A 25,964-nucleotide genomic window follows, 5' to 3' on the forward strand; every position below is an offset into this window, starting at 1 on the left:
ACAAGCATTTGTGTGAAAATATGTTGTAATTTCTCCTAGGTAAATATCTAAGAGTTGAATTACTAGGTTATATTTTAAATTTATATTTAAATTTTTAAGAAACTGCCAACTGTTTTTCCAAAGTGGCTGTACCATTTTACATCCATATTAGCAATGAATGATGGTTTCATTTTATCACATTCTAGTCAACACTTAGTACTGTCACATTTTTTATTATGGCTAGTTTTTTCTGTGTGTAGTAGTATCTCACTGGAATTTAGTGAGTAGTGATTTGGGGCACTTTTTCATACATATATTAGCTGTTTATTGTCTTTGTAGATGTGTCTGTTCAAGTATTTAGCTTATGTGTTATTTTTTTATTTAGTCATTTGTATTCTTATTATTCAATTGGGTACAAGTTCTTTATTGATACATGACTTACAAATATTTTCTTCCAGTCTGTGACTTGTCTGTTTATTTTCTAAATGGTGTGTTGTTGTTATTATTGTCTTGAAACACAAATGTTTTACATTTTGAAGTAGAATGATTTATCAAAATTTTTATGAACTATGGCTTTGGTATAATATCTAAGAAATGTTTGCCTAACCCAGTGATGGCGAACCTTTTGAGCTTGGCGTGTCAGCATTTTGAAAAACCCTAACTTAACTCTGGTGCTGTGTCATATATAGAAATTTTTTGATATTTTCAACCATAGTAAAACAAAGATATATATTTTTGATATTTATTTTATATATTTAAATGCCATTTAACAAAGAAAAATCAACCAAAAAAATGAGTTCGCTTGTCACCTCTGACATGCGTGTCATAGGTTCGCCATTACTAGTAACCCACGGTCACAAAGATCTTCTCTTATGTTTTCTTCTATAAGTTTCATAATTTTGTCTTTTATGTTTAAGTCTTGATCCATTTCGTGTTAATTTTTGTATACAGTGTTAGGTATTGTTCATTTATTTTCATGTGGCTATCCAATTTTCCAGTGGCACCATTTATTGAAAAGACTATCATTTCCCCCACTAAATTGACTTGGTACCTTTGTCAACAATAATGTGAAGATTTATTTCTGTGCTCACTAGTCACTTACATTAATTTATTAGTGTGTTTCATACCCCACTCCATATTGAGTCAGCCCATGGCAGCAGAGCTGCTGAATTTTGTGGCCATCCTTGTGCTGATAATACTGCTATTCTCACCTATCAAAATGAAGAAAGGGATGGAGTTGGCTTCATTCATAAAGACCTCATACTTTCACTGTTTTTCCAAAAAGCTATGGCATCTTTCAAAAATAAATACTTCTAAACTTGTTGTTTGCTTTGGTCAATTGCCAGGATCCTGAAATGGTTATTTTTAATAATTTTGTCTAGTTTCATTGATGTTATATAGAAAGGATGTTCTGATATCTTCTCATGGCCATCCCTGGAATTCCCTCCCCAACACTCATATTTAGGGGAATGAATAGGCATATTGAACTTCATCTTAACACACCTACTCACAGTAGTTTTTTGAAACTACATTAAAAGGTAATCTTTGGAATATCTGAATCCATATGGCAGGCTGATTCTATCTGTTTATGCTCTGATCCCTCCAGAATGTCACCAAAATAAAATAATGGGATAAAAAATTAAAAAATCTACAATGACATAGAATAGAAAAAACAATAGAAAAGTAACCACAGATAATCCAGGGCAGTGAATGCAAAAAAAAGCCAATATTAAAGACTTATTACTAAAAATTTCAGAACACAAGCTATAAAGAAAGGCTCCTAAAAGCTTCCAGAGCAAGGAAAGAAATATTCTGTATAAAGTATAGAGAATTTGAATGACATTGAATGTCTCAACAGCAGCCCTGGAAACCAGAAGAAAATAGAACAACATTTTTACACCTGGGATTCTATATCCAGCCAACATATTATATAATTTGGAGATAGAATGATCAGATTTTCAGACATGCAATGCCTCAAAAATGTATCTGCAGCTTCACTCTCTTTTAGGAAATTACTGAAGGACATGCTACAACAAAATGAGGGAGGAAACCAAGAAAAAAAAGTATGTGGATACTTTAGAAAAAGGAGTTGTAACAGATCCCCAGACAAAGATAAAGACAAGTCCTAAGATATCTTTGCACAAGCCTGACAAATACCAGATCCAACTCGAGCAAGAAGCATGAAAATTTCAGAAAAGTATTTCTAAGAAAAGAAATGGAAGCCAACTGAACATTTTACTTTTTCCACAGAACTGAAAAATCTCAAAGTAGTCATTGTGGGATTTGTACATAGAAAACTATGCAAATAAAAACAATATAATTATTAAACCTTGTGAAAATGAAATTAGTACAAGAAACAAAATGTAATTATAATGCCCATGCTATTCAGCTATGAATTATTTTTATAGCATCATTATAATATAAACATTAACTTTTACATTAAAATGATAATGTTATTAAATTACAAAGAGAAAAAAATGAATGAGGAGAGGGATGCAGAGCTAGGGATGAAAAAATAACCATCTTCCATATAAAGAAGACAGTGAGTATCTAAATTGAAAAAAATTAAAATCAAGAACATCAGTACAAATTTTTTATTTAAAAATATTAAAGAGATAAAATAGCCCTAACCGGTTTGGCTCAGTGGATAGAGCGTCAGCCTGCGGACTGAGGGGTACCAGGTTTGATTCCGGTCAAGGGCATGTACCTTGGTTGTGGGCACATCCCCAGTAGGGGGTGTGCAGGAGGCAGCTGATCGATGTTTCTCTCTCATCCATGTTTCTAACTCTCTATCCCTCTCCCTTCCTCTCTGTAAAAAATCAATAAAATATTTTTTTTTAAAAAAAAGAGAGAGATAAAATAGGAAGCACTAAAATTATTGAAATAATTTTCTTGAGGGAATAAAAATCAAAAGTGGGGTGGGAACAGCAAGAGGCTCATATGCCAATTAAAACCATTTGATTGTTGTCCTGGCCAGGTGGCTTGGTTGGTTGGAGCATTGTCCCATGCACCAAAAGGTTACAGGTTCGATCCCTGGTTGGGGCATGTACTGGAGGCAACTGATTGATGTTTCTCTCTCACAGCTATGTATCCTCAGTGAGGGTTAAAAAAAAAACATTTTAAATTTTTAAAATATGCTTTTATAAGTATAAAACTTAAAACAAAAAAATAAAATAATATTATGAGTGTGTTTATCATGTTGCTTTCTAAATACGTGTCATTTTAAAAGCCATTCTACTAATTTCCAGTTTTTACAAATGGCACTTAATTAAATTAATCCACAAGAGAGAACTTTAATCCAATAAGATACGTACGTGAATGGACCAAGACCAAACCAGGTCCAAAGTTGAGTTATTTCAATTTATCAAGAAATTCCTTCAGGAGGTGAGGTTGTCATGTTGTTGCTATCCTGTTTTAAGTAGAAAACAGATTTGCCTTAAGATATGCTTGTTTCATATCCTATATTTATTTCCCTCCAGATATCTCCTAAGCTGGATGCATGATAATTAAAATGCACAAGAACAGATGTTGCTCGGTCTCTGTCAGGCACTAAGTTTTTTGATGTGTCATTCTTCCAGTAACTGTGCATGAGTGTCAGAAGAATGGTGTATTAGCTTCCCAGAGCTGCCATAACACATTACCACAAATTGGATGGCTTAAAACAACAGACATTTATCATCTCACAGTCATGAAGGCCAGAAGTACCAAATGAAGGTGTCAGCAGGACTAAGCTCCTTCTGAAGCCTCAAGAAAGATGCAGCCTTGCCTCTTCTAGTTTCTGGTGGCTTCAGGTGTCCCGTAGCTTGTGGCTGCATAACTTCAATCTCTGCATCTGTCTTTCAGGGCCTTCTCCTGTTGTCCCTGTGTTTCTTCTTTGGGTGTCACTTGTAAGGACACTTGTCATTAGATTTAGGGCCAACCTAGATAATCCAGGATTATTTCTTCTTGAGATCCTTAGCTTAATTTCAATTGCAAAGACAATCATGTTCACAGGGCCCAGTGATTACAGTATAAACATCTTTTATAGGGCCACCACTCAACAGATGATCTCAGACTTCTGGCCTCCAGAACTGTGAGATGATAAATTTTTGTTGTTTAAGCCACTCAGTTTGTGGTTCTGCGTCACAGAAGCCCTAGGAAACAAATGCACCTATATTTCTTAGACTGAACATTGCCTCTCTTAAGGATAATTCTTTATTAGACTTTCCCATGATCTGTAAGGTCCTACTTGAAAAGTAGACCCAAACTCCCACTGATCCAACTCTAGTTAATATGCCTCTTCAAGAATTGAGAAGATAAGGCATCTGCCTACTATATGCGATTCTGGTTCTAGGTTTTCATTATTTTACCTTGACTAAGCTATTTATACAAGTTATGGGTAGATGGAACATATAAGTGTGTGGATGAATAGATAGATGATAGATAGATACCTCTATCACTGTAACTTTCTTATCTATATCTATCACGCTTTTTAATAAATATAATACCATTAGCTTTTTCTCCATTTATCAAACACTTGTTACAAACATCATTTTAATAAAATTATTATGTCATACTCTCTCATGTTTGTATTTACTAAGATTTTCCAACCTTTACGTATTTTTAGGTAACTGATGCTCCTTTCCCCTTTTTGTGACATCTTTTCAAATACAGCTCTGTCCAAATTTCAGAATATTTTCTTAAGACAGAAGGGCAATTACTAGGCCGAAGGCTATAAACATTTTTAATATTCTTGATACTTATTGCCAAAACTGCTTGCAGTAAAGCTGGTATTCTTTCCTTTGGGGTTCAATCCCAAGAAAATTATTTGTAGCAAGAGAAGGAAATAAAGTCATGAAGAGCGGTGGGAGTTTTGCTGTTTATAAATATTTCCTTAGATAAAACTCAAAGCCATACATGCTGCTATGTAACGGGGAGGTAATTCAAGAAAACTCTGGCTCAATCTGTCTGGAACCCCAACATTTAACCGCAGATAAGGTATTAAATTGTCAGCTCATGTACTGAGCAGAAGGCGTCTCTATCGTCTCTGTTCCTTGGAATGTTTCTACTGACCTGCACCCTTGATTATTTAGTTTAGAGATAATTTTCAATAAACTGTTGTCACTTGAAAATAAACAATCTGGACAATGTAGGGTCCGTTTGGAATACTGACAAGATAAACAACCAAGGATGTGTCTTCTTCTCTTTGCAGGCCGTTTTGGAATGTGTGCTCCAGAGACTTCACTTTCTTCCCCAAAGAGAAGATTTTATTTCAAATAAAGCTGTTTACTTGGCACCTCTGGGCGACCCTTTTTGGAAGAGCCACAGCCATGGGTGGCTTTGGAGTCTCACCTCGAAGGCACAAGTTCATCCTGCTTGTGCTGTTTCTTTTGCACATTCCGAGTCTGGGTCTGGACATGGAAAGTCATCCTACCACTGAAGTCTGTGCCACACACACCATTTCACCAGGACCCAAAGGTAAGGCAGGAAAAGTAAACTTTCCATCTCTAATAAGGAGGCTGTCTTCCTTCAGCTCTCAGCCCCATTCTAGCTCTCAATGACTCTCTCTTCTCCCCTCGCTAGTTCCTTCCATTTTTCATCTATTTTGGAAAATCAATGACCTATTATTTTTAAATCTCCCTTGATGTTAGGTAAGAGAATATTAGGAGGGGATGGCCCCGCAGGGGAGGGAAGTGATGGAACTGATTCAGGGCAGGGGGACATTTCCGTGTAGCTCTAGAGGAAGACACACTAGCAAGATACTAGTCTTCAGGAATCCTTTCTTTTAAAGCCCAACTCCTTTCTCATGCTGTGCTGCTAAAGCCACTAGGCAAAAGCTCAGTGAACTAAATAGTAAACCTTTTGAATATTTCATAAATGAATGGGCTGCTGGGTTCCAATGCAGAGGAAAAGTTTTGTCGAGGATTGGAGGTAGTATGCAAATGAACATTTCTTTATTTGAAAGCAAAGTCTTGGGGGCCAAGTGCCTTCAGCTGAGGGATGATAGAACATTGCAAGATTTTTTTCAAGTGGAGCCAAGGTCTAACTGTGCTTCAAGCAACTGGTTGATGAAAAGTGCTGCTGTTTTCCTGGTTTCAGCTCTGACCCTTTGGTTCTGAAAGTGGTCACTGCAGTACAAATTGGTGCTCTCTCATTAGTAATTCATGTGCTGTTTCTCCAGGCTATAGGGCAGAAGAATTACAGCTGCTTAAAATTTTAAGTAGAAAAGGGGTCTTTAAAAAAAAATCCTAGAAATGCATCGCCCTATGCTTGTCAGTTATTTAAATGTGTATTGCTTAAAGTGCATTTTTCTTAATCAGTGAATTAATTTCCTCATAAGACTGCAATCCAAGTTTTAACCTTTGCTACCACAAAATGAATGCAGGGGGAACAATGAGACCTTGGGGCTTCCTAATAATTTCTTGGGTGAATTAATGAATAATCTGAGGGCAAATGTTTAGAAAAGAAAGTTTTGATGAGAAGTAAAGTGTTTACTTAAAACCATTACTGAACTTTCCATAGAATATAGGAAACTTTGTATTACTCCTAGGGTATCATGGAGAATGCTGAAAATTAACACTTCCCCTGTTCCTGCAAATAGGAGAATCCACTTAGTAGCAGAACTGTTAAAATGTTTTTCTTGTGGAGAACTGCAGTTTTCAAACTGAAGAAGAATGTACAAAGTGTTGTTAAAATAATGTCCAAAATATAATGTTCAACAATTCTATTCATTCCAATTCAGTGAACATATATTGAATATACACTAAGTGCCAAGCATTCTTTTCAGCACAAGAATATGCTTAATATGCATTAAATACTATATATTAATGTCATGAGTGATGAAGAGATAGATATATGATTTAGGAGGGAGATCAGAGGGTAACTAATATTTGATAGATGCCAGTAGGGTGTCTACCATAAGAGTGTATACCCTCATTTCTTTGCTTAATAGAAAACATCTCCATTCACATTAGAAACTCTATTAAGATTTCAAACAATGGAAACCTCTGTAACACTCTTCCTGAGCCTGTGTGGAAATCATGAGATGATTACAAGCCAGAAATGTGACAGAGTGAAGAAGTGAGTGCTCCTGGGGAAGAAAGGTTTGGGGATTTCTTACAAACCCTGTGTTCCAGAACCAAGTCTGTTAAGAACCCAATTTGATTGCTTCTTATTCCCCCAGAGCCTGGTGGCTTTTCATCCAATGGACTCTAAGTTCCTTTCTTATTAAAGACATCCCATGATTCTGGAATGTACTGACTACCTACTACGTGCCAAGCATCATGTGAGATGCTAAAGGTTTCCAACTAAGGAAGAACTTGAACTTGTCCTAGAACTTAAATCTACATTTCCAGCTGGGATTAGATAGCAAACTCTTGGCATCAGGGCCCAGCTAGCTCTTGTGTGTGTGTGTGTGTGTGTGTGTGTGTGTGTGTGTGTGTGTGAATTGCCAATGTGTGCACATGGTGCAACATGAGCATAGTCACTACTATCCTGCCTCTGCTCTGGGCACCGTCTAAATGTTGTGTGCACAATAACAAGTAAGACATTGTCTTCTCTCAAGATATAAATTGCCATCTACCCTACCTGGTCCTTTCATCAACATGGTGATAGTCCCTCCCCACTCCTGAACAAGGCAGATTTGTATACTTAGCTCTACAAAGTGAAGGGGGGGAAAATACAAAAAGACAAAGTTTGATGGCCAAGTAAACATTTTAAAGGGCTGTTCTTTCTGCTCAATACATTATTTCTAAGATCAAGCTGTTCTATACTCTTCCCCATGGCTAGTCATCGTAATTCATATTTACCAGCAGTGAGCTCAGAAACTTCTATACTCAAACAGACAAAACAAGGAGTTTTCCCTACATTCGTTTGTAGAGCCTGAGAACTAAAAAATTATTTAGCATTGCAGATGCAAAACCAGTTAGGTTAACCCCTCATATAATATGTTGCCCAATATAGAGACACCGTATTTCACTGCATTATTTCCCAAGCGTGACTAGATTCAATCTGTTTGGTCTTCAGGATATTATTACATCTATTTATGCTTCAGTCTTCTTATTTGTAAAATGGACCTTAATCATAGACCTATTTTTAAAATAATGTAAGATAATCAATATAAACTTAAAGCTGTGTAGACATCGTAAGTAGGTACTTAAATTCTATTTATCTTTCCTTCCTCTCCCTATGTAAGTCTGTTGGCTAACAATTTTGAGATAAGAATTATTCCGGTTATCAAAACTTCTTTGTGTAAAGCTACCTTTATTTTTATTTCTTTGCCTTCAATTTGTTATTTTATTCTGCTTAGTAGGTAAACGTTTTTGGTGGGTTGTTTTGTGTGTTTTTTTCCTACCTTGGTAGTTTCTTTAAACAATTTATGTGAAATTCTGACCTCTAGTGGTTTTACTTAAAAACAACAATGACAAGAAATTTTAACAGAATATGTTAAAAAGAATTTTAAAACCAATAAGAAATATTGAGCCCTAACCGGTTTGGCTCCGTGGATAGAGCATTGGCCTGCGGACTGAGGGGTCCCAGGTTCGATTCCGGTCAAGGGCATGTACCTTGGTTTTGGGCACATCCCCAGTAGGGAGTGTGCAGGAGGCAGCTGATGGATGTTTCTCTCTCATCGATGTTTCTAACTCTCTATCCCTCTCCCTTCCTCTCTGTAAAAAATCAATAAAATATATTTTAAAAAAAGAAATATTGAGGTGATGCTTTACAATTTCTAATGACCTTTAAGATACATTATCTTGTTTAATTGCTCTTTGAGGTAGTAATTACTTTAAACTTAAAGATAAGGAAACTATCAATGAGGCCAAGCAAAGTGCCCAAGGTCTTTCAAGTAGATATAGTCTAGTCATGCAACTTGAACTTTATCCCTACCTTCTGGCTCTGGGTCCAGTGTCATTCCATGACATCTACTGGTTTATGTTAGAATCCAGTTTGAAGACAGTCCACTGCCCCTTTTTTGATAAGAAATGGATAAGGCAGTACCTAAGAACATGGAGCTCATGTAACCTCTCAGCCCAACATTATACTGCATGCCAAAACATGTTGAAAGTGATGACATGCCTCCTCTTTGATAATTAACTTCACTAGTTTGTTTGGAAACTAATGATATTTTACCCTATTGAATATTTTGGCTTTTGCTAGCTTTTTAGTTTAGCAGCTCTTTCTTTCAGTGACATCTGTGTGTGCATGGCCTAAAAGGTCCTTTGTAATCCATTTTGCTTCTCCCTGCTTCTTCCAGGTCATTTAAAACCACTTTTCAAAAGATGTTTGCTCCGGGCATCCTTGCTTTGTCTCTCACCTCTGACCCTGGAACTTTGCACTTGATGTTCCCTCTGTTTGGCCCAGTCTTACTGCAGATGTTCCCAAGGAGAGTTCTGCCTTCAATCATTCAGGTTTTAGCTCAAATGCCATTTGCACAGTGAGGCCCTGCCTGACTATCCATTCACTCTCTACCAAAGTTCTCAAGACATTTTATTATTTTAAAGGACTTACTACTAAATGAAAATCTCGTGTGTGTGTGTGTGTGTGTGTGTGTGTGTGTGTGTATAAGCTTTTTTTAAATGCAATATTTCTTTTTTTTAAATGCAAGCACCCTGTCCATCTTGTTGAGTGTGCTTTCCTACTGCCTAGAATAGTTCCTGACACATAGTGGGTGCTCAGTAGTATTTTTGGTGACGTAAATGAATCCTAATTATCTAAGATCCCCCAACATTTTAGCTCATGGCTCTGACCTATTCACTCAGCTCCTTAATGCTCTCCATGTTTGCCCTGCATTTTCAAAGAAAGGACTGCTCCTTTTATGCAAATGCTTCCAAAAGGAGGACTGATCCTGAGGATGCACTATTTCTTTAGTGATCAAAGAACTTCCCCATTAGTGGCCACCAATTTTCTGCAAGTACAAGGGTAGCATGGCCTCCCTGATGCCCCTTTCTCAGCCTAGCCTGGCCACTAGCTTGACGCCACTTCCCTCAGTAAGGAAGGTTTTCCATTGACTGCATCTGAGGACATGACAGTTCCTACAAATCACTGTTATGAATCCTCCACACACGTGGCCTGTGATGAACTCATAGGGCTAGGATCATCTCTCTTCTTTTCAGCGCAACTCCACCATAGTTGTAGGAGCAGTAATGTAATACATTGAATAGTTGCCATTTGCCTTTGTATTGTGTGAGTGCTTTGCAGCCATTTTAAAATTTAATTACCTCAAAAAAATTAATTACCTCAACAAACACAGAGAAAAACTCACACATTATAATTACCATTTGACAGATGAAGAAACTGAGATTCAGAATGATTAAGTCACTAGCCTAAGGCCACCCATTTGGAAGGTGGCAGGTTGGAACTCCATCCTGTTACAGTTGGACTCCTTGATCAGCTCACTAACCCTGCTCATCAGCCAGTGTGGACTGCCCCACAGTACTTTCTGGGGCCGCCTGAAATAGCTACTTTAGCTTTTGCTTAAAGTTCTTATTGGTCCTTATGAAGCTCATGCATGGGTAGACCAGGTGACCCACGCAAGTGCTCGACAATAGGATGTACGCACAGCTTTGCCATGAGGGAAGCCTTATAGAGCCCCCTTTCATCTTCTGAAATGATTTCCTTCTCTGCAAACCCCTTAACCTCTGGAAAATGAACTTCCATCTGGCCACCCAGCATTTTACTGATTGTGGCTCTGGGTCCCAGCAAGTGACACAACTTGAGTTATTCCCAGGAGTCCCCCAGCCTCCAAACAGGATGTCTCATGACTTCCCCAAATGTATGGCCAGAAATACCTGGATCACTTTCGCACTCAAATTGACATCTTACTACCTGTAAAGTGACTTTCAGATATAATTTAATTTAACCCCAGTTATTTTTACGTTTGTGAAAACTAAAGCCCAGAGAGGTAACAGACCATGTTCTATCTACATCACACAGCTGCTAATTGGAGGCAGGGCTGCAACTGTTCCAGTTTCCCCAGCCAATCATTGTTCCCCTCTGCCATATTATACCATTGCCCTCATGTCTCATCATTCCCATTAAGCGTGAAATGATCCTTCAGTTTTATAAATTAACATTAGAAAAGAAGTTCTGTGAGGTCAATGTATAAACACGCCGCAGAATTATTTTAACTCGGTCACCTTGATATAATTTAAGCTGCTAATTTCTTTCTGGTGCCTTTATCAGAAAGGTTAAGCAAGTAGTTATTTTTGAAAAACCTTTATATTAATTTGTAGTAATTAACTGGATTCGTTCATTTTGAGTTTTAATATGTATTTTATGCATAAGGACAGACCAAAATTTTAAGTGGCTTGTCTTTTCTTAACTTTATATTTCATGTGTGGGTGTTCTGAAACATTTTTTTCCCTCTCCTTTTTTTTTCCTCTGGGTAGATGCCAAAAACACATTTCAAGGTTATGTCAGGAGGGAAAGAATAAAATGTGGGTAAAGTGTGGGCAATGATGAGTCAGGAAGTACTCATTTGTGGAAATGACAAAAGAAATTTGTTTCATTTTAGTAAAGGTGCATCCTTTATCAATGCCATCTCTCTGACCAACTCTCTTACATAATAACTTGGCTATATATCAATCTCTACTAGGGACCATACTAACAGGTACTTGCATGTTGGTAAAGATCATGGGCTTTGGAGACAGAATTTATGGTTTCAAATTTGAGTTCTACCACTTCCTATCTGTGTGATCTTAAGCTTTAATGTCCCCATTTTTTTAAATGATGATAATGATACTACCCATATCAAATGCTTATTTTGAAAATTAAAACCTATTTACCATATAGATTAGCTGTTATTTTTTTTTCATTAGCTTCCATTGCTATTACTGGTCACCATAGGCTTCCTCTATTTTCACATCCCTAAAAGAAAGGTTCATAGATTATATAGATGGGCCAATAAATAGAAATCTATCAGGGAAATGCCACTATCTCTGCTCCTTGCTGCAATTTCCTATTTTTAGTCCTACTGCAAAGTCAACTTTTATTCATAAATAGCTCACAAATTTGAGAGCACCTCTTCTCTTTACTAACATTGCCTTCTTTCTGTAGTTCTGCAACTGAGCTTGGTACTCCTTATCAGTAAAATGGGAATAATAACCTTGTAAATAACCTAGCGATGTAATCAGATTAAATGAGTTATTTCACATAAAATCAAGCCTCAGTTTTCTCATCAATAACATGGCATGATAAATATTGTGTGACTACTTCATAGGGTTATGTTGAGGAGAAATGAGTTAAGCCACATAAAGCACTAAACACAGTCCTGGACACATTGTCAAGGACTTTGTAAATATTAGCAAACCATACACTAGCAAAACTCAAGGGAGAATGAGAATGTTTTTTCCTGTTTTTTGTTTGTTTGTTTGTTTGTTTTTGGTGGGGGGGTTGTTGTTTTAAGGACTGTTTGCCTTTAGCTACTGTCTGTGCCCCAGACAGACAGTTCTATTGGCCTTAGGGTCATTCACAATACATGTAGATGTCTCTCACTCTTCACATTTGTGTTTCTACTTCTGGAAATGTTCTCAGTTCTGTCAGAAATGATTTTATTTGGCTTCCCTCATCTTTTCCAGATATTCCAACCCATAACCAGTCCGTATGATTTTTACACTACATATTTGATTTGCAATACCCCATAATTTTACAAATTTTTTTAAATTGTATTTTATAGCTTTCTCGGCGCTTCCATAAAAGAGTTGCAGATATATACAGTAAAAACCTGACATTCAGAAACTCAAATGAAGCAGCATCTAAATAAGTTCATTGTTTTCAAATTATTCTCTGTGATTGTTCTTGATTTGAAAACCTTGGAAGCATCATTTCAGGTCTCTTGTGGCCACTTGACCATCCTTGTATCTGTTAAACAAATGATACAAACATACATCTTTAGAATTTACAAAGGGTTTATCCATTGTTCTGCTTTAGCTCCACTTACATACTATAGGAAATATTATCCCTATTTAAAGAGAAAGAAACTAAAGCACACTACTCCTGCATGTGATCTGACTGCACAGCTATAAGCAAGTATTCTGGGGAGAAATCCTCTGCCCATTCTACCTCCCTAACTATGTAGGAAGTAACCCTAATTGACTCAGCCAATGAGATGCACTAAGATCCCTTAAGTGAGACAACATCATCTCAGGCAAAATCAACCATATCTTAATAAGACAGGTTAGACGTACTGATGATACCAAATTCCTTGAAGAAGTGACTCATTGTTCTCTGCACTTGAAGAACTTCTAAATTCTGAGGGTCATTTATGTGACCTCCCCCAGGGATGAGTGTAAGTTCAAGATATTAATAGTATTGGGTGGAGTCAGAAATATTTTAAATGGTGTTGTTCTGCCTGGCCTGGGGTGACAAGTATCTAAAAAAAATTGTTTTTGACATTCTTAGCCAAAAGTTGATAAAGATGTCATCTTTCATCAGACCACATGCTACGTGACCAAATGACACGACAGCCAAAAGGAGGAGGCCTATATGTCGAATGGGAAGTTGGGAGATGGAGTGTGGTAGCAAGTGTGACAATATGCTCCAGACCAAAGTGAAAGTCTCCAAAGGGACTGAGGACTTTGAAATACCTTAGAGGAGGGTCTCTGGAACTGAAGATATCAAAACAATTTATCAGTGCTGCCCTAGCACTTGAAGAGCAAGGCCAGGAAGGTGCAAATCTGCACAAGCAAAGAATGGGCTAAAAGAGTCCTGGCTTCCCATTGGCATCTTCTTTTTATCCCTCTAATGTTGAGCGATTAGAAATTCTAGGTGGCCTATTGGATGATACTGTCATAATGCGCTACTTCTCGAGTGTGTACTGCCTTCCAGGCACCATTCAACCCTTCTCCGGCAATATCACATCCGCTCCTCTCAAACACCCTGAGGGAGATATTTCACTATTCTGATTTCCTAATGAGGAAACTGAGGCTTAAAGAATTTGTGTGGGTTACTAAAGTCTCTCAGCCAGTGAGTGATGGAGCCAGGACTTGAACTAAGCACTCAGATCCCACAGCCCATGCTCCTAACCACTACAGTGTATTGCAGAAGCATGCCACCTAGTCCTGGATGGATGGGTTTTTCCTAGCATTTGTTTCTACTGACTTGGCTCTGAATGCATTTTAATAATGAATGATATATGAAAGCAGCAGAAAAACTGCCCAACAAACCTTAATAATGTATTTTTCATTAACTACAATGTTAGTTGTTTGTTTTTTTTCCTTCCCTGTTACTCAGACATGCAATGACTGCAAAAGACTTGCCGGCCCAAAGTAGTAATTTTTTAAAAAACCAAATAAGCCTGAATACAAAGAAAGGTGCTTTGTAATTCAAGTAGAAAAGATTGTAGGATTCTTGAAATCCTGACCTTTTTTTTTCTTTTTTGGCTAGGTTGCACAGGGATGAGTTGAAGGGCAAATGAAGTTCATGGGTCCCTAGAATTGAATGGACACAAATAAGGGACTGGTTGACATTATGGTCATGCACATTAATAATCCAGCTTAGGCCATAGAAAGCACCCAATAAATACTAGCTCTTACCATTATTGACAGTGATATTACTACCAGATAAATTAATCACAATATATCTCCTTACAGATGGCATTTTCTTGCATTTGTTTAGCACATTAATATTGAAAAAGCACTTTCATTTTATTTCCCTATTTGATATGTTATCTTGTCATCTGAGGAGACATAAGTAAAAGCATAGTCTCTTCAGCCCCACATCATTGATCTTTCTGGAGGCTCACCTTGGTAGATACCAACAAAACACGCAACTATTTCCCTTTCATAACACTCATGATATTTATAACATCTTGTGCTTCCTTCCCAAAACTTTTTTTTAAAATATATTTTATTGATTTTTTACAGAGAGGAAGGGAGAGGGATAGAGAGTTAGAAACATGGATGAGAGAGAAACATCCATCAGCTGCCTCCTGCACACCCCCTACTGGGGATGTGCCCACAACCAAGGTACATGCCCTTGACTGGAATAGAACCTGGGACCCCTCAGTCCGTAGGCTGAGGCTCTATCCACTGAGCCAAACCGGTCAGGGCCCTTCCCACAAACTTTTAAGCTTAGATCATGTCTTATGAGATATGGTGTTATGCCCCTAGAGCCCAACCAGACTTGATAGCTAGTAGAAATTTGATAAATGTTTGTTCAAGGAATGAATGAAAAAACTGTGAAGTGTTGAACGACTCTTGAGAACAAACAAAGTGCAGAATATCTGCCCTTATCACAAAGAACATACACGCTAACTAGCTTATATTAATACAAAAAATTACATAAAATGCATTTTTAAATAATGCTTCAAGTCAGCAATTAGGAAGCAGTAACAAGGAACCATATGGTGAATTGCCAAGGAAATAATTCTGTCAATAAATTCAGAGAATTTAGAATTTAATTTCAGACAAGACTCATGGGTAGTATTTATAAGGGGAAAGAAGGCCACAGTTCCTTTATATAATTTATGGTATTTTTAATTGCAAGAGTATTTCATGCTTGTTGTAACACATAACATTTATAAAGATGTGCAAAATATACACAAAAGACCCTTCCCTTTCCAGACCCACTTCTTCCATGTAATCATCATTAATGGCTTGGCATTAACATTTATCTTTATACCAGACGGATTCATGCACCAGTGGGGTTTCTCAGCCTGGCCTGTGCCCTCTCGCAATCCTGGACCCCTCAGGGGATTTTGGAGGCCTGCTGCACAGATTCAGCCCGATCCCCGCAGGCCAGGCCAAGGGACGAATCGTGCACCAGGCCTCTAGTATGCATATAAGATCTTTGGTTAATCTCTTCCGGCTCTCTCCCCTTCCCTCTGAGATTCATCAGTCTGTTCCATGTTTCTATGTCTGTGCATTGAGCGTCTGCTCCCCGGTGGTCAGTGCGCATCATGGCTACTGGTCGAACGGTCAAATGGTCACTTAGGCTTTTATATATATAGATTTATTTTACTTACTTATTCTTTGCTTTAAACAGGATCATCTGTGTGTGATTCTCTAAGAGATGTTCTTTACACAGTGTAACACAGAGCTTACTTTTTCCCAAGGTTTTTTTCAACTCATCTCATTACTTTTAGTAGCTGCATCATATTCCTCCTTGTATTTTCATCAATCTCATGATGACAAATTTTAAGGTTTCTTATGTTTGCTTGTTTTTTGCCACTCTAAACAAATATTTTCATATATACATTTGTTCTTACAGTTATTCCCATCAAATAGGATCCTAAGGTAAAATAAGGGTGTGGTAATTATGGAAAGATTATTTTCCAGAAATATTTTAGCCATTTACATTGCTTAAAAGAATGACCTTTCCGTATACATGGCATCTTTGGATGCAACTAGTCTTTTAAAATTATTAAATCTGATGGCAAACTCTGACAGACATTGACATATATACTTTTTTTTTTTTACTAATAGTGAGTCTGGACTTTTTAATCTATTATTGTTTATATTTGTATTGCATCTTTTTATTTCATTTAATGTCTTTCTTCTAAAACAATTTGCAAAAGCTCTTTGCATATTAAGAATATTGAGCATTTTTATGTCTTGGTGATTGATTTTTTCCTTTGTCTATCATATATTTGTTTATGAACTTTATACAGGGTGGGAAAAAGTAGGTTTAGAGTTTGTGTAGAAAATAATATAATTATTAATGAATAATAATGCAAGAATAAACTCTTTGTTTCACATAAACCTACTTTTGCCCCACCCTGTATGTTTATGAGGCACCTTTTATCATGTAAAAAAATTTCACTTCTTATATGGACATATATGTCTACATTTTATTTTATGACTTCTGTTTTATTTCTCTGAGGAGATAAATTTCAAACAAAAAGAAGAGCATAAGCCTTTCCCTGGAGGCACAAATATAAAGACATTTTAATGAACAATGAATAAACAAGTTGGACAGGAATCAAAGTTATGCAGGTCAGTGTCAGAAAATAATGCCAGAAAATTTCATTGAAACTGATTTGTGAAGGCCTAAATGCTAGACTAATTAGTTTGGACATGGCTGTAAACACGAAGGAACTACTGAAATGTTTTGAATGGGGCAGTTTGGAAAACTGAAATTCAGATCCAAGGAAACCAGTATTCCAGCAACTATTGAACAGGCCCTAGTCTAGGCACTGCAAGTCACCAGTGAGTAAAACACCATGGAGATCGTTGAGGGATCACTTGCATGGAACAGAAGCATGGGGACTCTAAAAGGTAAAATAAAGGCAGTAGGAATGGGTGGAAAAAGAAAAGATGGATGTGAGAAAAATTAAGAATCAATATGGGAGTGAAGAAGAAAAACAGTCAAAGCCAATTTGGATATTGAGCCTGAAAGATGAGACATGGCAGTGATATCAGTAGACACGGGCAAATTAGAAAAGGAAACAAAAGCTATGGGGTGGAGGGAGTAGTAGAGACAGGGAGTTGTGTATTTGCCTGTGCTGCCTTACTAGAGTCTAAGCAATCACAGACATCCCAGCAGACTAAAGTCAATTCATTAATCAGCCATTATTGAGAATGACATTTCAATCAATTACTAATTTATTTAACTGTATTGTCATTAAGCTCACATTTACCCAACTTGTCTTTAAGTATATTATTCTTTTATTTTTAAAACCTTTATTGAGGAAGCACCTATTGTATCTCAGACCCTGTGCCAAGTCCTAGAGATACAGAAAAATATCATATCTCATCCCTGATCTGTCCCATTGCCTATGACACTGTGTGGTGGACACTATGAAGTATGAAGGGAATTCCCTTCAGAGAATGAGATTAATCCTGACTGTTGGAGAGGGAGATAAGCAGGAAAGGCTGTACTGAGGAGATTCCTGGGTAGAGGAGGTGACTCAAGGGTTGAACCTACATGGGGCATGGAGTTGGATAGAAGATAAAAATCCACATGAACTTTTGAGAACATTCTGCCTGAATAGAATGACAAATTTTTATTTTAGCTTATTTTCTTTTTCTCTTACCTTAAGATGTAAATTTATTCTGTGGAGCTCAGTGCAAGAGAACTCATTTACTTCTTCCTGAGAAAGAATTAGGAAAAGTTTAGGGGTGGGTGAGTAGAGTGAGGTGTTTCCTTTTTTATGCTCCCACAATAGGTATGCTTCCAGCATTTGCCACAGTAACTATGGGCTTACATGTCCATCATCTCCAGAGGTTTTGATCTCCTCATAACAAGGTCCTTATTCTCCTAATCTGTGTCTAATAGTTATATAAGTAAAGAAACTTGTGTTTGCAAGTGAAAAAAAAACAAGCACAAACCAAACTTAAACTAGTTAAACAAACAAGCCAAGGAGAGAAGTAGACTCACATGATAGGGAGGAACTCAAGCTGAGCTATGTTTAGATTCGAGTGATGTGTTCAGGACTCAGTCTGCACACCTTGGTTCTGCTTTTCTCTCTAATGACTAATGTTCATGAAGGTTCGCCCTTTGTAGTGATTCAGATACTTCAATGATAGTCTATCCTTCCTACCACCCCTACAGAAAAAGCAAGTTTCCATTTTTTTAAAAAGTTATAACTGCTTGATTTACTGAGAAGACTTATCTACAAATTGAGACTTATTGGCTCGTATTGGGTCACGCGTCCATTGTTGAATCCATTACTGTGACCAGGGTTTAAACCACAGGGTGGAGAATAAGCAAGTGTGGTTTCCTATGGGAAATTGTGGTGCTTTTACCAGCAGCACAGGTAGAGGATACCAGATAGGCACAAGCCACAGATGCCCACTGTGTACTCAATATGCAGTAGATCAGTAAGGGCACACTCAATGCAAGAAATTTCCCTATGAACTTTGCCATCCATAATATGATTTAATCTTCAGGTAACTCCATGAGAAAAGTACAACTATCTCAATTTTCCAGGATAGGAAACTGAAGCACAAAGGAAAATAATTTAGTATAAAATATAAGAGGTGTTACTGTGAATTAGTTTGCTAGGACTGCCTCAACAAAATACTACAAACTGGGTGGTTTAAACAACAAAAATGTATTGTCTTACAGTTGTGGAGCCTAGATGTCCAAGCTCAAGGAGTTGGAAGATTTGGTCTCTCGTAGCTAGACCTCTCTCTTGGCTTGCATATAGTTGCCTTCTCACTGTGTCCTCACATGGCCTTTTTAGGGATGTGTGCACACAGCCTCATGTGTCCGTCTTTGTGTGTTCAAGTTTGCTCTTGTCATAGGGACACCAGTGAGATTGAGTTAGGACAGCCCTAACAGCCACAACTTGATCGCATCTTTAAAGGCCTTATCTTTAAATATAGTCGTATTCTGAAGTACTGGGGGCTAGGGCTTCAACATATGAATTTGGGGGGAGAGGACACAATTCAGCTCATAATAAGCTACAAAACTGTTCTGTCCATTGCATGGAGCTTCCAGGGGGAGCTTGAATGAGTGTCCCGTCACTCATTCCAGTTGAATAAGCCTGTGGTTCTGAAGGCTGAGTCCCTTGGCAAACGGCATCCTGGTTAAGAGCTGCTGCTATCTTCTGCACAAGACTCTTCCTGGGACAGCCTTTCTCCTTAAAGGCATGCAGTTTCCTATGGTCTAAGATGAACTTGTTTTGAGGTGGGGTTTTTTTTGTAATAATATCCCTATTGCAGGATCAGAATAAAAAATATTTTATGAACATGTAAATATTTTTTTCTATTCATGAGAAGCATATTGTTTACTGTTACTCTTAAACAAGTTTGGCCAAGGTCTGGACCTCCCTTGTCCACAGATAAGCTGCCTCAGGGCAATGAAGGTGGAAAACTGAATGTCTCAAGTCATTCTTCATTTAGATCTTCTGTGTGCTTGCTTTTTTATCCTTTTATTAAAAGAAATATGAAGAAAACCGTCCCTTCAGTTCTCAAATGAGGAAAGAGGGCTGTGATGAAGTGACACCAGGGGTCATAGACCATCTACAGTGAACACCCACTGCTACCGCTGGGGGTCAGGGATCCATGCTCACAGAAGCCTGGTTTTAAATTACAGATCGCCGTCTCCTGTTGGCTCCCATTAATCAAGTGATCAATGCCAGTTCTGGTATAGGACCATTTAGGCCATTGAAGAATCCCACCTTCAGGCAATGGGCAGGAGCAATGCAGGAAACACTGACTATTACTCAGCATTGCATTTGATAGGGAATAAAGGAAGTAAGAAACCTTTTTATTGATGTCTTCTACATGTGATTTTCACCACAAAGCTATTAAAATAAATCAAGGTACCATGTGTCTCAGAGTAAGGAAATAGCCCTCAATTTGGCAGACTTTAGAATAGGTAAGTATTCTACTTATTTCTAGTTATAGATAAAGAGAGACTTTGAGAGGTTAAATATCACACCTGAGTTCACAAAGCTGGAAAGAGATATAATTAGGACTTGAATTCCGGATATATTAAGAGTGGAGCCCAAGGGCTTCATCAGTATATCATTCCAGATTACCAGCAACTACTGTCTTCTATGATTGACCAATGGAAATTTGTCTTCCTCCAACCATTCTGGTCATGGAAGTTTCTTGATACATTAGGAGTCCTCTCAGAAGAGAAAATGGAATTGTTTGTCATGATTTGTTTTCAAAGAACCTAGGTTTACTCCTCTGAATGTCTGCTTCTCTTTCTTAGTGCTTACCTCTTTTTCATTATATATGGCACAGCAGTAAGGGCTCGAGATAAACCAGATCACAGAATTCTATGAAGATGACTTCAGAAAACCCTGTAGTCCCTTAAAAAGTAAGATTACTAAAATGATATTATGTTTACATAGGAGAATGTCCTTACCTTTTAGAGACACTTGCTGAAATATTTAAGGAAGGTTTGTCATGATGTCTATAATTTACTTTTTTTAAAATCGGTAAAAAATAAATATGTAAAGCAAGGACAACATGTTAATTGTTAAATCTCAGTAATGGGTGTGTATTTATTTCTGTGTATCATTATGTAAAATATTTATATTAAATATTATAGTAAATATGTTTAAAAGTCAAGTTAAAAAGTAAGTAATGAATATAGAATAAAGATTGAGATACTTAATACAAAGAGAAGTTTAAAAGAGATGTCATTCCAAAGGACTTATATGCATGCATATAAGCATAACCAATGGACACAAGACACTGGGAGGTATGGGAGGCTAGGGGAAGGTCAAGGGGAGAAAAAAAAAGGAGACATATATAATACTCTTTGTAATACTTTAAGTAATAAAACAATTTAAAAAATATGTCATTTCTGGTGATGATGATGATGACAATAATAATCCTATTGAAACAAGAACGGGTGAGTTTAGCAAGTGCCAGGCCCTGTGCTGAACACTCATCATGCATCGTCTCCTTTAGTCCACACCAGCCCTATGAAGTAGGATCATTTTCTCAACTTTATGAATAAAACTGAGACTCAGAGAAATGGAACGACCTGTTCCAGACCTGTCTTCACCAATTCAGTACAGTCCTGCCATAGGGAGCGCTGGGAGGCAGTGATGAGTTGAAAGAATCCAGGACGTATGGGGAAGCAGGTGAAGGCACAGAGGGGCTGATAAACTTGCTGAATGGAGACAAGACAACAATAGCAGGTCCCAGGGAACTCTGAATATTTCAGTGAAATGATGAGGCTGTAATTGAGGAAGGAAAAGTACTGGGAGGTGGTCCACTTTAAGACCATACTATTGTATCTGGTATACAGAAGAGGGCCATGCAATAATCGATGGCTATTGAAATTCCCAACAATAAGGAAGCAATTGGCATATATGGAAAATGAGTAGAGATGGGAAGGATATCTTTTGAGCAGGAGTCTGGCCTCACTAACAAAGGACACCATACTGTCTACCTCATTCAGTTCTAGGGCTGATCAGGGGAAGGATTGCTAACAACTTCTCCCCAGTTTATAAGATTATTTTGATGGTGGGCAAAGAACAGCTTCCAGTGAATTTTCTTTAGCATTTCTAAAACCAATTCACTAATTTTTAATAATTACTTCCTTTGAGCAGGGGGTACTGACCTCAGTTCAGCTATTTCATTTCAAACTAGAATTTAATTTTAACATTTTGCTTGTTGGGGGGAAAAATAGCCTACCTAAGAAAAGCTGGTCAACTGTGTGCTCTGCTGGAGAGATTGTCACAGCACGCTGGTGGCCTGGAGGTGCCAAAACAGACTGTTTCTGTAAAATTGAAATTAGTTCATTTTAGCTTATAGCTTTTTACTTACATTTAAAATGGAAGTGGCTATTTTTAAAAGAAGGAAAGGAAGTCTAAATTGCTCTGCTAATCCAATGAAATATTGCCAAGAGGATAAAAGCAGACGGCTGTGAGCCATGTGGGGGATCCTTTCCAAAGCTTGTTCTTATACCTCTCTTCTGTTTTCATTAAAGCAAGTCCCAGAGATCAAATGAACCGCGGACCCATGCTGAAGGCAAGGGCACATGTAGTGTGCTTGCTTCATCTCTGCCAGCAGCCCGCTTACCACTAGACTGGTCAGAAGAATAGTAATCCAATACTCACCCTCCCAGGTCTCCTCCCATCAGGAGCCATCAGGGAGCAGATGACTAAGTCACTCATCTAATTGCCTCCAGTTAGGTACTTGCTTGAAAATGAATAGGAGAGCTCATAGGAAAGGGGGAGACGGATCAGATATAATAATGGCACCAATAATTCACATTCCTGTGGTTTTACAGTTCACAAAGTGCTGCATATACATGCCTGCCTTGGATCTTGCTTTTGGGTGAGCATCTTCGGTCCATTGTACAGAATAGCAATCCCAAACCCAGAGATGTTAAGACAGGAATTTGTTCCCAATCATACAGTTCATTCAAAACATGGACTTTGATAACAAATGCTCCAGTTCAAATCCTGGCTTTATTACTTAGGAGCTATGTGACTCTGGGAAATTACTTAACCTCTCTTTGACCCCATTTTGTCATCTGTGAAATGGAGCTAAGGATAGTATCCATTGGAAAGGTTGTTGTGGAGATCAAATGACAGGATGCATGTCAAATACTAGGAACCTTCTGGCATATGGTATTCAGTAAATGCTATCATTACATTTATAAAACATTTGATGGCTCACAAAATATATTCAGTTCAACTGTATTTATTAAGCACCAGAGCCAAACACTGTGCTAAATTCTGGTGATGCTAGAATAAATCATTCATGGACCCAGCCATTCCACAGGATATAAGGCTAGCACAGGTAGACGGACGCCCTCAGTATAAAGTGATATTTTAAACAGTGAAGATAATCAGAGAATTCAGCCTGGCCTGAAAGTGTTAGAAAGGGCTTCCTAGAGAAACATACATTTCTGACTTGACCTTTAAAAAACCCTCTGGAAAAAAAGCATTATTTTCGTCCAGTCGACAAATGAGTGAAACAAGCCTCAAAAAGGGTGAGGACTTCCCAAGTTCCCTCATTGGTGAATGGTGAAGTCAGGTCTCAGTTAGACTAAACTACCTCAAGGGTATGTTCCCTCTGTACTGTCATTGAGACGATAAGCTGTGTGTTTTTTCTTCTGCACTAACCTTCTTGTTTAAAAGGGAACGATCACTCTTTTTGCCTCTCCCCTTTTCTCTCAGAAAAATTCAGCACAGAGACATTCTCTAAAATCCACAATATGCTAGCAGTCACAAAAGCCTAGACTGGGAGGGGCAATTGTTTACCTATAGGGATCTGGAGGGGCAGAGAAATACTTGCTGTTGAGTCATAGTTCTACCACTCGCAAGCTCTGTGGCAATAGGCAAGCAACTTAACCTCACTGGGCCTCAGTTTTTCCACTCATGAAATGGAGAAACAATAATCCTCACCTTCTGGAATTTCCATGATGATTACATTAGCACAGTGCTTGGCACACATTGTAATTGCTCAATAAACTTTCACTATGAACTGTAGAGAGATGCCTCTTAGTCCATGCACTTCACCACTCTGTTCTGATTGCACAAATCATCTGTCCATTCTATTTTGTTTCTCTCTTTCTCTCTCTCTCTCTCTCTCTCTCTCTCTCTCTCTCTCTGGCCTTTAATTCACTTCCTTCCACTGGTGATAGACAGGACTCTTCATGTCCTGAGATTGGTGTGATGATAATGCAGGTAGCTGGTCATAATATTAATATTGTGTGTGTTGTGCTCTTTGTTTTCAAAGCATGTTCACATGTCTCGCTTGTTGATCCTAAAATAACTGAAAGGTAAGGAAGGCAGGTATTATCCCCATCTTAAGGATGAGGAAACCTAAATATAAAGGAGAAAATAAAATAGCCACCACTGCTAAGCACTGATTAGGTACCAAGTCTTTTATGCATGTTATCTTATTTAAATTTCTTAAGAGCCTTCTCTAATAAGTGTTAGCAGTTCATTTTGCCGGAGTGGAAAATGAGACCCAGAAAAGGAAGTCAGGCACCCGACTTTCTCCAGACAGTAAATGGTAAAGCCAAATTTCAAGTCCAGATCTGTCATACTCCAAAGCCAATAAGCTTAATCATAAACTTTTAAAGATCTGCTCAACCCATCGGTGACTGCCATGACATTAAAATCCAGAACTCCTGATTCACAGACCAGGGCACCTTTCATTAAACCACTCATTCAGTCCTTCTTGACTGGGTGAGGTACAGGAGCTGGGCCCACCTGTGATCAGGTAGTCTCTGCTCACACAGACTGCTCTGCGGCTGTCCCAGTCTTAGCTAGTCTTCTGTCCATAGCTTCCTGGTTCATGCCTATGGGTTCCCAAACATGCAGTCGGAAGGTAATAAATTGATGTGTATGTAATATATTTCTATAATTTTAAAATAACAATTTATATTATCTTACAAATATTTATATTATATAATATATTTCTATTATATATGTTATACAAAACATAATTATACATATAACATATCAACTTATATATGTTTATATAGGGAGAGATATAATCTATCTACTGCATATATTTAATGTATATACATGTAACTGTTTTCAGAGTTTGCCAGAATCTCCAGCAAGAATATAGATTTGTCAGGCCAAACAAGCTTCTCCAGGATTCACCAGTAGTATATTTCTTTAAACATAGACTTGAACATGGAGAAAAATGAAAGAGAAATGGTACTAGGAGTTTCTTCTCTTCCTGGGTGTCCAGTCTATTTATATCTCTATCTCTCTCTATCTCTATCTCTATCTCTATCTCTATCTCTATCTCTATCTCTATCTCTATCTCTATCTCTATCTCTATCTCTATCTCTATCTCTCTCTATCATCTCCCATGGAGGTTATAGGCAAGCTCTGAGTGGAAGGATAAATTCTAACCATGTTCACCTTACCCTGGGAGTATGTGCTAATGTTGCTTCTTGAGTTGCTTCACTCGTTCATTTTCCATTTCACAAGGAGACGATGGCGAAAAAGGAGATCCAGGAGAGGAGGGAAAGCTTGGCAAAGTGGGACGCATGGGGCCAAAAGGTAAGTAAAATGGTATGAACTTGATCTGTAATGTTAGAATTGCTCTTCTCTCTCCTGGACTTACTCTAGGAATTAGCAGCTTTCATAATGCCCTTTGCTCTAAAGATACATGAAATGTATTTCAGATGTAAAGTTACTTGCCACCAGAGAGTTCTGATGAGTTGCCTGTCAACAAGACTCAGCCCCATTTCTCAAATTTCATCCTTAGGGGTGCCTACAGTGGGACACTCTGGGAGCCCCAGGGAATAGCAATCTCTGAGAATATCTAAGAAACTATGAATTTTGGAAACACAGCTGGGTTCAAAGCTGTATCTCCCCTTAGAAGCCACTGCTAAGCAACTTTTTTTGGGCTAACCTAGAAATTAAGGAGGAAGGTAAGAAGGAGAAGAAAATGGTTTGATTCTTTGATGTTCTCACCTTTCTCAAACATCTGGTGGACTATGGAGAGAGTAGGAGCAAAGAAGATGAGAATTATACAAAAGCTATTAGAGAATGTTTTTACTCACAAAGCCAAAAGTAAGTCTCACTCAAACATGGCTTCTGGATTGTGACATGTGTCTTCAAGCACTGGAAATATTCCCTGCCAACTGTACAAAATGGTGGCCCAAGACCACTGCTCTTT

General features: G+C 37.9%; 1 protein-coding gene across 1 annotated transcript in view; it reads left to right on the forward strand.

The window, feature by feature from the left end:
- Positions 1-5,202: 5,202 nt before the first annotated feature.
- Positions 5,203-25,964, forward strand: part of COLEC10 (collectin subfamily member 10) — a 34,382-nt gene continuing 13,620 nt past the window's right edge. The window contains exons 1-2 of the mRNA XM_006085237.3: positions 5,203-5,436; positions 25,271-25,342. Of these exons, the coding sequence (XP_006085299.1) occupies positions 5,289-5,436; positions 25,271-25,342 (220 nt within the window). The 5' untranslated portion in view covers positions 5,203-5,288. The remainder of the gene's footprint in view (positions 5,437-25,270; positions 25,343-25,964) is intronic.

This window comes from Myotis lucifugus, unplaced genomic scaffold (genome assembly GCF_000147115.1).
Source record: "Myotis lucifugus unplaced genomic scaffold, Myoluc2.0 scaffold_17, whole genome shotgun sequence".
Classification (NCBI taxonomy): Eukaryota; Metazoa; Chordata; class Mammalia; order Chiroptera; family Vespertilionidae; genus Myotis; species Myotis lucifugus.